The sequence below is a fragment of the Centrocercus urophasianus genome, unplaced genomic scaffold, assembly GCF_019232065.1.
Source record: "Centrocercus urophasianus isolate 14NV4802_14NV808 unplaced genomic scaffold, USGS_Curo_1.0 seq_53, whole genome shotgun sequence".
Lineage (NCBI taxonomy): Eukaryota > Metazoa > Chordata > Aves > Galliformes > Phasianidae > Centrocercus > Centrocercus urophasianus.
In genome coordinates, this window is record NW_024885122.1 from 183,602 (window position 1) to 195,516 (window position 11,915).

The window sequence follows — 11,915 nt, forward strand, 5'->3', positions numbered from 1 at the left end:
ATCTGGCGTTTTGGAGGTGCACAGTAAGGGATGGTGACTGACTTCTGTTTACTTCTACGCCTAGGCATCCCTGACAGCTCCACCTCCATGCAGGGGTGCTTGATACCTTGCCCTGCCAACCCCCTGCTCGAACACACACTCCTTCATTTCTGAAGTTGGAAAGAGTGATGGCTTGGCCATAATGTTGTGGATAGGGAGGCTTCCTTTTGGCCCCTTAGCCTCCAGGCATCTGTTTTGAGCTCGTTGTCTGTTTGCTCAGTCTGAGTTCTTGTGTGTGTATTTGTTGTTTTGGGTTTTTTTGCCTTTGATTTCCAACATGCTGTTGGAATTTCTTCTTCGTTCTTCTCCCCACTTCTCTGCTTTCTGAGTAGCAGCTCTATCCCTGAAGCTCTGTGCATCTGTGTTACAGGTACAGACACTGCAGGAAGTTGTGCTGGAGAAGGAAGCCAGCCTGGCAGCTCGGGAGAAGCAGCTGTTACAGGATCTGGAGGAGTCTCGAGCAGGCGAACGGTGCTTGAGAGACTCTTTGCATGTGCTAGAGGCTGAGATGGCTGAACTTCATTTGAGGCTTTGTAGCACAGAGAACAGAGCAAAGGCATTGGCTACAGAGTGCCAGCAGGCTAATAATGCCCACTGCGAAGCCCAGTCCCAGCTGGACAAATTGCACTTGGTTCTTCACCACGTGCTGTGTGACAGCACTGATAAAAGCAGAGACTTAGTCACTTGGAGTTCAGGCAAGTGTGGGAGGAACGAGAATTACACAGAGTGCTTGGGGATGGAGGAGAATATGGAGGGCAGGGATGGTTCTTTGCAATCCTAATAGATTGATCCTTTCGGTTTGGACTGTCTCAAGCCTTGGGAAGTCCTGAAAGCCTGAGGTTTCTGCAGAGAGACAAGTTGGTATTGGTACATGGAGAAGCCACTAGCACCAGTAGCCATGAAATGCATGTGTATTCTTTTCTGGGAGCAGTGCTCGCATTAGCGTGCTGCAGAATAATCTTAGCCTATGACATGACTTGCTGTAACATAAACTTCAGTACAGCTACAAAGAGGCTGCCAACTTCTGCAGTGTGTAAACAGATATTGTTTGTTGGAGACCTCCAAATTAAAGCATGAAACTGAATGGCTTCTCTCTTCAGAACAGGATCGTGTCTGGGACCTAACTGTTTCTCAGGCTAAGGACCTCCCTGTAGAGCTCATGGTGGACAGAGTGGCAGCAGCCCTGCAAGACCTGCGTCAGGACCTGAAGCAAACTCAGCAAGATCTGGTAATGTGTCTCTGTAGTGCACCCAGAAGTCCTGTCCCTTTGCTGGACTGAGCTGAGAAGCAGAGTGCCAATGCCAGAATGGGTGTAAATTCTTGTAGGCCAGGTTTGCTTGCTGTCACGAGGAGATAGGACAGTCATATTTTCCATTACTGTCCAACTGCCCCCTCCCACCTCAGCTATTTTTGCCTCTAGCTTTTGTACCTCCTTGTCTCCTGCCAGCAGTGGCTCCATGAACATACACTGATCTTGCCTCTTCCAGAATGACGCTGGGAAGAAAGTGCAGGACCTGGAAGTGGAGCTGAGCAAGAGGCAAGCTGAGAGGGACCACCTCAGTGCCCGCAATGAGGAGCTCCAGAAACAGCTGGCTCAAAGCCAGGAAGGTACAGCTTCTTTCCAACCCACTGAGTCAATCCCGTCTCACTGGAAGGGATTGCTGACAGCACACAGAGGAACAGTGCTGCAGTGCCAGGAGATGAGAGGGTGGAGAAAAAGCAACAAGGATGAGACTGGAGCACAGGACACGTGGCACTGCATCCAGTGCTATGGCTGGTGATGGGTGTGCAGCAGTGATGCCTTTCAGATCGTGTGTCACTACAGAGTAGGTGTAGCTTGATTCCTCGTGTGTCCTTCTCCATGGACGCTAAAAATACCATCTTGCTAAAAACATCACCTTTGTTGACTTCCTTTTCCTCTTGCACAGCCATTTCACTGACCATCAGTTCCACGTTAAGCTATTAGGTTACTGTAATTGCCAGCATGTGCTTTCTTTCTTTTCTGCTGTTTTTCCTGGTTTTCTGGTACCTAAAGCTCCTGCAGTCTGATATTTGAGTTCCAATCTGTAGCAAACATAATTTCTTGCTTCCCTAGTGACTTCTTATTATGTTTTTGGTAATGTTTACCTTAGATTAATCTACAAATTGGTTTTGATATGCAACTAGCTACCTCTTAATCTCCAGGCCTCCCCAGAGCCTCCATGGCTGTTGGCATCCTGTATCATAGCCAGACAGGCATATCTTTTCCTGTCTCTGTCACTGTTTTTCCACTTTCCAAATTAGAATTGCCTTTTGGTCGTCTTTTCTTGTTTTCCATGCCTCAGACTGCAGGAACAAGGAAGTGTGAGCATTACTAGAAGTCTCCCTCGTGTACTGCCTTATGCTCCCATGGTACCTTTAACTATTCAGTTATTTCTTTGTGTTATTTCTGTGAGATGGAACTGATGATCATTTTCACAGTTTTCCAGGCCTTACATCATCCCTATTTCTGGAACGTTTGTATTGTTGGTTCTTTCTGATTTATTATAATTTGTTCTGTACTTTCAATTCTGCCACTGAATAGAATGTTGAATTCTATTGAATGCTTGTCTTAGTGGTCAGTTTTTACTTTTTAGTTCCTGCCTAGTAGTTCAATCTATTTCTACAGTTCTGTCTCTTAGTATGCTTCAGTTCCTGTGTGACTGTAAGCTTTTGTGCTTCCAGTCTCACTGCAGATGTGAATCTCAATTATTCTTGTTGTGCTGTCATCCCGCTGTCACAGGATATTATTTTTCTCTACCAGTGCACAATGTGTTACCCAAGCATTCTTTTGGAAGAAGATTCCTTAAAGTGCATCTTCAAGCATAACGCTGGCACGTCCTCTTCTCTAAAGCCTTGTGTGACTTTCTGGTTAATTAACTGTGTCACAGTCAGTCTTCACATATACTTCTTGTTCCCCTTGCCTACTCTTAGCTCCCTATCTTTAGAGCACTAGACCTTTCACTGGCTGTTCCTGTCCTTGTTTCATCAGTGAGGGTTGTATCTGAGTCTAATGCTGTTGGTGACCTGCTGCTGTGTCATTAGCCTTAGCCTTTTAACATGCAGAACAGAGATGCATTTTCATATTATTCTGAATCTTGCCACTTTCATGCTTCCACTTTTCTCTGGCTGGAAGGTTTTTAATTATGTCTGTTTTGAAAGTTCATGTGGGTTTAAGGTCTATAAAACACAGACAGGTGGGGAAAAAATGTTATTTTCTCCCTAGGTTACAAATCAGTTTGATTTTACTTTGCTTTTCACCTTTTCCTTGATCTTTTCTGCTGCAGAGACACAGATGGCAGAAGGCAAGAACAACTCTTTACAAGCAGCCTTGCAGGCAGAGGCTGCTGCTCTAAAGAAGGAGGCTATGACACTACATCAAGAGGTGGCATCTTTGGAAAGGAAACTTGAGAATGCTGAGAAGCAAAAAAAGGATGTGCTGGTATGGCTGACAGATGCCGTGCAGGGCAGGTTCTAGCTTTTCTTTTTTTTTTTTTTTTTTTTCCATCTATTAATGATTTTAAGGAACTTTTTTTCAGTGGAGAGTTGGTTTTCAGTGATGCTATAAGAGTTTTGTCCAAATCTGAGGAGATGCAGAATATACAAATGCTGACTAAGTCTCTTTCATTTACCTTCCTTCCATTTGTTCTTTGTTTCCTAGACTTGTTTTCCTGCTAGCTCCTGTGGCTGAGTTAGCAGGATCAACAGCTTGAGTAAGAGGTCAGTCCAGAAAGTAGAGAGAACCAATATCACAAAATACAAGGGCAAAAGAACGAAACTGATATAAGTGATCCTTCTTAGTTTTTCTGATAGCGTTCTTCTGAATAAAGGAGAAAAAGATACTGGAGTCATGCAGAACTTACTTATGGGGGAATCCAATTGAATAGGTAGAAGCTTCTAGTAGAAGTTCAGACTGCAGCTCTTGACTGCCACCAAAGTGGAAGTTTGAATCTAGTATGAAAACAAGCCTATATAAATAGAACTACTGAATCTTTTTCTCCCTGTGTTGCAGCATGAACGGGACAGACTGCAAGCAGTTGAAGAAAAACTGATGTGGGAGATAAAATTTCTTCAGGAATCAATCACAGCCTCAGAAACACGAGCAAACACAGCAACAGATATGAATCACTCCCTCGAACAAGAACTTCAAACTACATTGTCTGTCTTGAAAACAAAAAATAAGGAAGTGGACACTCAGCGGGAGAAAATCCAGATGCTACAGAAAGAGGCAGCAGATGTAAAAGCTTTACAGGAGCATCTTACTCAAGTGAATGCCATCCTGTCAAAGAGAGAGGGAGAAATGAAGTTATACCAGGAACAGATGAGAATGCTGGAAAGCCAGAAAGAAATGCATAAAACTACTCTAGATCAAGTTATTAAGGACATAAAAGAGAAAAAACAGAAGACAGAATCCCAGCAAGAGCAAATACAGGAGTTAGAGAAGCAGCAAGAACTGCAGAGGACTGCCGTAAGCAAAATGAGCAAAGACCTGGAAGACAGAGATAAGGAGATCAGATCGCAGCAAGAAGAAATATGGGAGCTGGAGAAGCAACAAGAACTGCAGAGAACTGCTATAGGCAAGATGACTAAAGACCTGGCACACAGGGACCAGGAGATCAGATCCCAACAGGAAGAGATACGGGAGCTAGAGAAGCAGAGGGAACTGCAGAGGACTGCTGCAAGTAAGATGAGCAAAGATCTAAAGGAGAGAGATGAGAAGATAAGATCCCAGCAAGAACTGATAGAAGAGCTAGAGAAGCAGCAAGAACTGCAGAGGACTGCCCTAGGCAAAATGAGCAAAAACCTGGAGGAGAGAGATCAGGAGATCAGATCCCAGCAAGGACTGATAGAGGAGCTAGAGAAACACCAAGAAATGCAGAGGAATGTTGTAAATAAGATGAACAAAGACCTGGAGCAGAGAGATGGGAGTATAAGCTCCCAGCAAGAACTGATAGAGGAGCTGGAGAAGCATCAAGAACTGCAGAGGGCTGCAGTGAGCAAAATGAACAAAGACCTGGAGGAGAGAGATGAGAAGATCAGATCCCAGCAAGAACTGATAGAGGAATTAAAGAAGCAGCAGGAACTGCAGAGGACTGTTGTAAGCAAGATGAGCAAAAACCTGGAGGACAGAGACCAGGAGATCAAATCCCTGCAAGAACTGATAGAGGAGCTAGAGAAGCAACGAGAAATGCAGAAGACTGCTGTGAGCAAGATGAGCAAAGACCTGGAGGACAGAGACCAGGAGATTAGATCCCAGCAAGAAGAAATATGGGAGCTGGAGAAGCAACGAGAACTGCAGAGGACTGTTGTAAGCAAGATGGGCAAAGATCTGGAAGAGAGAGACCAGAAGATCAAGTTTCAGGAAGGGAAGCTAATAATTCTAGAACAACACGGTACATCACAGGTGAGAAGTTTGCTAGCAGATCTTGATCATATGAAAGGAAACTTGAAGGAGAAAAACTTAGAGCTGATGTCTCTAAATCAGCAGATCAAAGAACTGGAGATGGAGAGAGAAGAGGTGAAATCTTTGCACACAAGCCTTGAACAGCTCAGAGCAGACCTTAGGGATAGAGAGAATGAGTCTGACTCTCAAAGAGATCAGTTAAGATTCTTTCAGCAGTACAAGGAGCATCAAGAGGAGTACCTGCAAGAGCTTCAGGGTAAAGTAGCAAAAATGACACTTTCCTTATCTAAAAAAGATCAAGAGCTTGAGTCACAGCAAAAGCAAATCCAGGAAACTGAAGAAGTCATGGAAAAGAAATTGAAGACTGTTTGTGACCAACTGGAGCAGACATTAGAAACCTTAAATGAAAAGGAAAGACTCCTAGACATCCAAAAGCAACAAACAAGGGAATATGAGGAAAAAACAGAACAGATGAATGTCTTACGTAGAGACTTAGAATACACTAAGGCAATATTGAGAGAGAAGGATTTAACGATTGAATCTCAGAAGGAACTGATTGAGACCTTCCAAAAACAAGAAAAAGACTCTATGCAGCAGAAGGAAATTCTGCAGCATCTTAAAGGGTCGTTAAAGGAACAAGAACAGGAAACTGTATCCCTTAGAAAGCAGTGTGAGGCATTTAAAGAAATGGAGGAAAAGCACAAAACTGATCAAGTGATTCTTCAAGAAACAAAAATGACTCTGAAGGAAAGAGAGAGAACGATAGAAGTGTTAGAGGAAGCTGTCTCTAAACTTCAACAGCAAAATGACAATACGACGATGCAGACTGCAGCTATAGTGCAGAAACTGGAATGTGCTGAATCTTCCCTAGTAGCTAGAGATCAAGAGATAGCATCTCTGAAAGAGCATGTCCAGGATCTTCAAGAGCAGAAGGAGGCAGAAGCTAAACAGGCCAGAAGTCTACAGCAGGAACTAAACACAATGAGCAAAACAATGAAGAAGAACAACTTGGAGATTCTCAAACAGTCAGAGCAGATCAGTGTGTTTCAGATTCGTGAAGAAAGTATGAAAGTAGCACTGATGTCTTGCCAGAATCAAGTGAGTCTGCTTGAGGAAGTGGTGAGAAAGAGAAATGAAGACAATGAAACTCTTCTGCAAAAACTCCAGCACCGAGAAGAAGAACTGAAGACCTTGCAGAATCTCCAGCTTATGCTGTCTGAGAAGAAAGAGGAGATTAAACATCATGCAGCGGAAGAGAAGTTCCTGGAAGAAGCCTTGCATGGGAGAGAACAAGAGACAAAGGGTCAAGGTGACCAAAAAAAGTTAGAAGATGAGGAAATAAGAGATCTTCATGAGGATTTCCAGCATGTTCAGCAGACTCCGACAAAGAAGGATGAAGAGATCAAATACCAGAGAGACAGAGTCAAGTATTTAGAGAAAACTCTGACAGGGAAAGAAAAAGAGCTGAGGAGGCAGAGTGAACTCTTGAAACAATTAACATCAGCTCTGCATTGGAAAGATGAAGGGGAGACTCTAAAGAAACAAATCCAGAAACTCCAAAAATGGGAGGAAGAAGAAGCAGAGAAGAGGAGGGTTCTCCAAGAGAGAGACCAGTTCTTGAAAAGGCAGAAAGAACTAGCTCAACAACTGGAAGATGAGAGGAAAGTAAAGGGGGAAGAATTGAAGCGTGTGATTGCTATTTTGAAGCAGACTGAAAGCGGAGAAATCGAATGGAAAGAGAAGGCACAAGCACTGACTCTTGCCCTTTCTAAGAGTGAAATGACCAATGGGACTTTGAGGGAAGAAATAGCCATCCTGCAGAGTATGGTTTCAGAGAGGGACAAGGACCGGTTTCATCTTCAGGTAAGTGATGTGACTGGTCATCAGTCAACTAAAATGTCTGTAAATTCTAATGTTGTTTCCCATAAATATTTACCAGGAACCTATGATTTAAGTCAGTAAGCTAGCCTGCCTGTGCAGCACAGGCCACAGACCATTCACCTGCTGCAATTTTTTTCTGTCAAGCCCAGAACTACTGAAAGAACTACAGAGCTTGCTGTTAAATCAAGTCCAAAAGTTAGGGATTAGTAATCAGTTCTGCAGTCCAGGCAAGTTTAGCCAACGTAGTGTGGTTAGGATTTGGCATGGAGACAAAAGGGCGCAGCTGACCAAACTAATGTGGTAAACTTTATAGGATTTTTTTAAAGATGGCTGAGGAGCACCAAAGTGACAGGGCTGAGAGTATTTTCAGAGATCTGCTGTTTCTGACCAAGCACATTCTGTTTACTTGTGAACAAGCAAGAGGTTATTTCGTTACTAGCTACATGATTATGTTTTGGTCCCTATGCAGAGCACATAGGAACATATATTGTTGTTTTAGCCTGTCAGGAAGGAAAGAAGGGACTTAATGGTGTCCATGTCTGAGGCTGGTCACCCTCTCTGACATGTTAATTTGGTCCCTCTAACCTTTATGTGGTGACTGCTCACGTAATGTCTGTGTACCCCCAGGAGGCTACTGAAGGCAGTGAGAACCTATCGTGGCTCTTGGAGAAGAAGCTGCTATGGCAGCGGCTGGAGTGTCTGCAGCAAGCAGTTGCAAGGCTGGAACATGAAAAGTCTGAGCTGAAGCAACTCAATGCTGAGCTCAGGATAACTCTTGAGCAGGTAAAAAAGGCTTTCACTGCCTCTGCAGTGCTTGTAGTCCTCTAGAACTCAGCTTGTTTCCATATACAGTCCTTTAGAGTCCTCTGTTTACTTCCCTCTCCCACGTGGAGACACATGGAGTTGCACATTTTCTTTCTCCACTGACACCTCACTGCTTTCACGGAAGAACATTCACTCAGGTCCTACTCTTCTTGCCCTGCTGTCACCTTGCACTTGCAGTTGATACTCATGTTAGGAACTTCCTCTTGCTCTTTCTCTTCCATAGTCTATGCCAAGTGCTTTTTGCCTCCAACTTTCTGTGATGCAATTAAACAGTCCTGCACAGAAATCTCCTCAAAAATAATGTCCTGGGATCTTTTATTTATTTATTTTTCCCTATTTGGTGGCTGGTTTCTGTGATTCTTTCTCCTATCCAACATGCAGGTGGAACATGAGCGGAGGAGGCTGAAGAGAAGTTGTAGTCGCCAATCACAGTCAAATGCAAACAGGCTTTCTTTCTCAGAATCTGATGGGGACAAGATGCCTGCTTCTAGAAAGGTGCGAACAGAATCTTACTGGGTGAAAGAAGGGTCTGGGCATGCAGAGGAACCATGACAAATTCCAGTGGCAACACTGCCCGCCCCTCACCCCCCACCACATAGACATAATGTAAATTTGACCCTGCTGAGACTGGAGACTAAAAAGAATTCCTTGCATTTTCTTCACAGGAGGAGGCTCGTGCTCTCTGCAATCAATTAGCCGATTTACAGAATCAGGTGAGGAATAGAAAAGCTGTCATCAAAAGCTGCTGTAGCTGCGCTGCTGAACACAACTTTGCATGATGTTACAGCGCAAGTTTTGTTTGGCCGGGTCCCAGCTGTCAGGCAGTGAGTACACCAGGCAGTGGAAATACCCAGGTAGCTGCATTAGTTGGCCACGGGTGAACAAGACTGTTAATGTAGGCTTGTCTCTGACTTACCAAGTCAGGCATGGTGGGTGATGGATTGCAGGAAAATCAGACAATTGAAACTTTCCTGCAGCCAGAGAGTATTTTAAAGACGTTTCCTTTGAGCCTTGCTCATCTTGTCAACTGTTCTTGTTTTCCCTTGATTCAATAAAAGGGGAGCTTGCATCTTACCAGAGTTCCAGGGGCACAAGACAGGGGCCAACCTTACAGCTGTCATACAGCCATGAGTCTCGTATTGCTGTTCTGTGCTAATCATGGTCCCAGTACTGGACTGAGTCAGAGACCTAAGCACTATAAGAATATTTGTTTTATCAGTGTAAGCACATACCTTTCAATTACTGAACGCTAGTGCATCTTTTCACAGCAATACTGGCAGTACGACAGGTTGCCAGACTTCTCTTCCACTTAGAATCATAGAATCAGAAGGTTGGAAGGGACCTACATGATTATCTAGTCCACCATCATCTAGTTCCACTTCTATGAGTCAGGTATATCTGACACCAGGTCATCTAGGAGTTTGAGGTCTCCCCGAAGGTATGAATCTTCACAGGTGATAAAAGCAACAGGGGTGCATAATACTTCTGTGGCTAAAGTACTTTCTCCTTCGTTCTGGAAAGTAAGCTGAGCATGCTGCTGAAGCCAGCAAGTTATCATGAGCTCTTGCTAGGAAGCTTCAGTGTCTGAAGTTCTGTTCAGGAGAACTGATTTGAACTCCTTTTCCTCCTGTGACTGTTGTATCTGCATGCACTGAGCAGAAAAATTAAAGTGTTCTGATCGAAGAATAGATCTTAGCTTATTAATGAAGGCACTCTGTAGCTCTGAGAGACAGCAAAACTGCAACTAGATCTCCTGTTTCCTGACAGATGCTTTAAGCAGCAGGCAGCTGCTTCTCCCAGTTGTGTCCCTGGATTACCTACCAAGGCGTGGGAGGGTTTTTCAGCTTTTAAACCCCATTTTCACAAAGATGTCCTTGTTATTTCAGATACGAGGTCAGATCTGTTCCTCTGTGGTGTGGTTCCCTCTGGTTCCTTTTCTCATGTTAGCTGTTCAGTTTTCAAGCTGTTTCTGAACAGAAAGTTTCTTCAATACCTCACTCCTAAGCAAGCAGTCTTTTTTTATGACACTGGTGTAACCTGTGGTCCTTCTGTGAGGAAAAAGCATGTGGAACTAAGGTGACAGTTGCCAAAATTTCTCTTGAAAAAAAGAGTTTCATTACTAAATCCTGTAGGAATATTTTTCTTTGCTGTGCAGGTATGCCAGTGTTGTATACGCGTGCAGTGTGAGAGAAAGGAATTTGCTTTGTTGATCATCATTCTGTTCATGTTGACTTTGGAATCTGTTACTTCCCATTCAACAAGGACAAAGTGTTGGCCAGAACTGGAGTTAGAGAGTGCTTCCCTGACAGCTGGTTCCACAGAGCTAAGGCTGGTCCTGCAGTGTGGGTTTCTCTGTACTCATCCTTCTGCCTCTTTCAGGTGACTCTTCTGCAGCAGCAGTTGGCACAAGAACGAAAATACAAGCAGGACTATATTGAGTGTTGTGCAAAGACCAGCCAGGAGCTGTTGGACCTTCACCAAGAGCTGTCTTACTCCCTGGAGACTGTGGTCAGGGAGCCCAAAGCTGCTGTTCTGGAGGCAGAGACTCAGAAGCTGGATCGATCTCTGAACCATACCTTAGCACTAATATCTCTGGACTGCCGATCTCCTGAGAGACAGCTGTTGCACTCAGCAGTGAGATCCAGCACAAGGGATGGCCTGAGGTAACAGGGGCAGTGTGCTGCTAGAGCTGAGTTGGAGACCTGCAGTAGCAGGTGGTGAGGTGACTGGTGCAGAGCACAGGTACTGAGGTAAGAGAGAAGTTAGGAGCACTGCAGGATCTCCAGCAGCAGTGGTGGGACAAATCTGGTGCTGGCTGGCATGGATGGGGTTGGGGTTGGGGCATAAGCCTGACGAGGTCAGCCGCCCCTTCTTCCGAAGCACTCCATGGCATGCCTCCTCACCAGCCTCCAGGTGGCTCTCAAGTGAGGTTATTCCTGTCAGCTTCTGAACTGTTTACGAAGACTTTTTCAATAAATTTATTTCTTCAAAACACTGCACCTTTCCTGATCTATGTTTTTCCCCTATTACGTTCTTCAAAGCCAAGTTTAGTGCCTAGATGGATTGATTTTCTTTCTGTGCTTAGCGTAGTGATAAGCAGTATTCTCTGGGCGTCCAAACAACAGGGATACTTTATTTCTTTGTTGTATTGGGGCAGCTGCACTGTGGCAGTGTTCCTGTCTCATACCCTTGCCAGGAGTTATCTTCTGGTGTAGGAAGTTGGGGTGCACTTGGTTCTGTTTGCATTTGATAACATTACTTAACGACTGGAATGTTTTGATGGTTTATTTATTAAAAAAAATTTGCTGGAGGACTGACTTATTTCTGCAGGGGAAAAAAAAAAAAACCAGAACCCTGAGACTCTTAACTCTTAGATTGCTAACGCATAATTGGTGCCTACTCTCTTTTCAGTCCTGCATGGGATGGTTTATTCCTGCACCATAAGACTGTCAGACTCTTAACTCTGAGGCTACAAACCCTGCTCTGGGTGCCCATCTCCTCTGCCCAGTGCCTCCTGTGCTGGGTGTCAGCCTGCAGCTGCCCTGCAGGGGCAAGCAGTGCGGTGTGGGGCTGCCAGGGAGGAAGGCGAAGGCAGAGATGGGACAGAACAGGGCAAGGGATGTGGGGAAGAAAAAAAACCGACAAAAAACAACAGAGCAAAGAAAGAAGAAGGGATTCTACAGGTACACTGTCAGACGAGAGGCCAAAGAGAGTGTAGTCCCCAGTACATGGCAAGGGAGGTCTGGCA

The 11,915-nt window shown here is 44.5% G+C and overlaps 1 protein-coding gene across 1 annotated transcript in view; it reads left to right on the top strand.

Moving 5' to 3' along the window:
• CEP250 (centrosomal protein 250) overlaps positions 1-11,166 on the top strand; it is a 33,096-nt gene extending 21,930 nt beyond the window's left edge. The window contains exons 23-31 of the mRNA XM_042835498.1: positions 410-734; positions 1,140-1,267; positions 1,527-1,647; positions 3,345-3,499; positions 4,070-7,324; positions 7,970-8,125; positions 8,549-8,662; positions 8,833-8,880; positions 10,547-11,166. Coding sequence (XP_042691432.1) covers positions 410-734; positions 1,140-1,267; positions 1,527-1,647; positions 3,345-3,499; positions 4,070-7,324; positions 7,970-8,125; positions 8,549-8,662; positions 8,833-8,880; positions 10,547-10,834 — 4,590 coding nt within the window. The 3' untranslated portion in view covers positions 10,835-11,166. The remainder of the gene's footprint in view (positions 1-409; positions 735-1,139; positions 1,268-1,526; positions 1,648-3,344; positions 3,500-4,069; positions 7,325-7,969; positions 8,126-8,548; positions 8,663-8,832; positions 8,881-10,546) is intronic.
• The last annotated feature ends 749 nt before the right edge of the window (positions 11,167-11,915 follow it).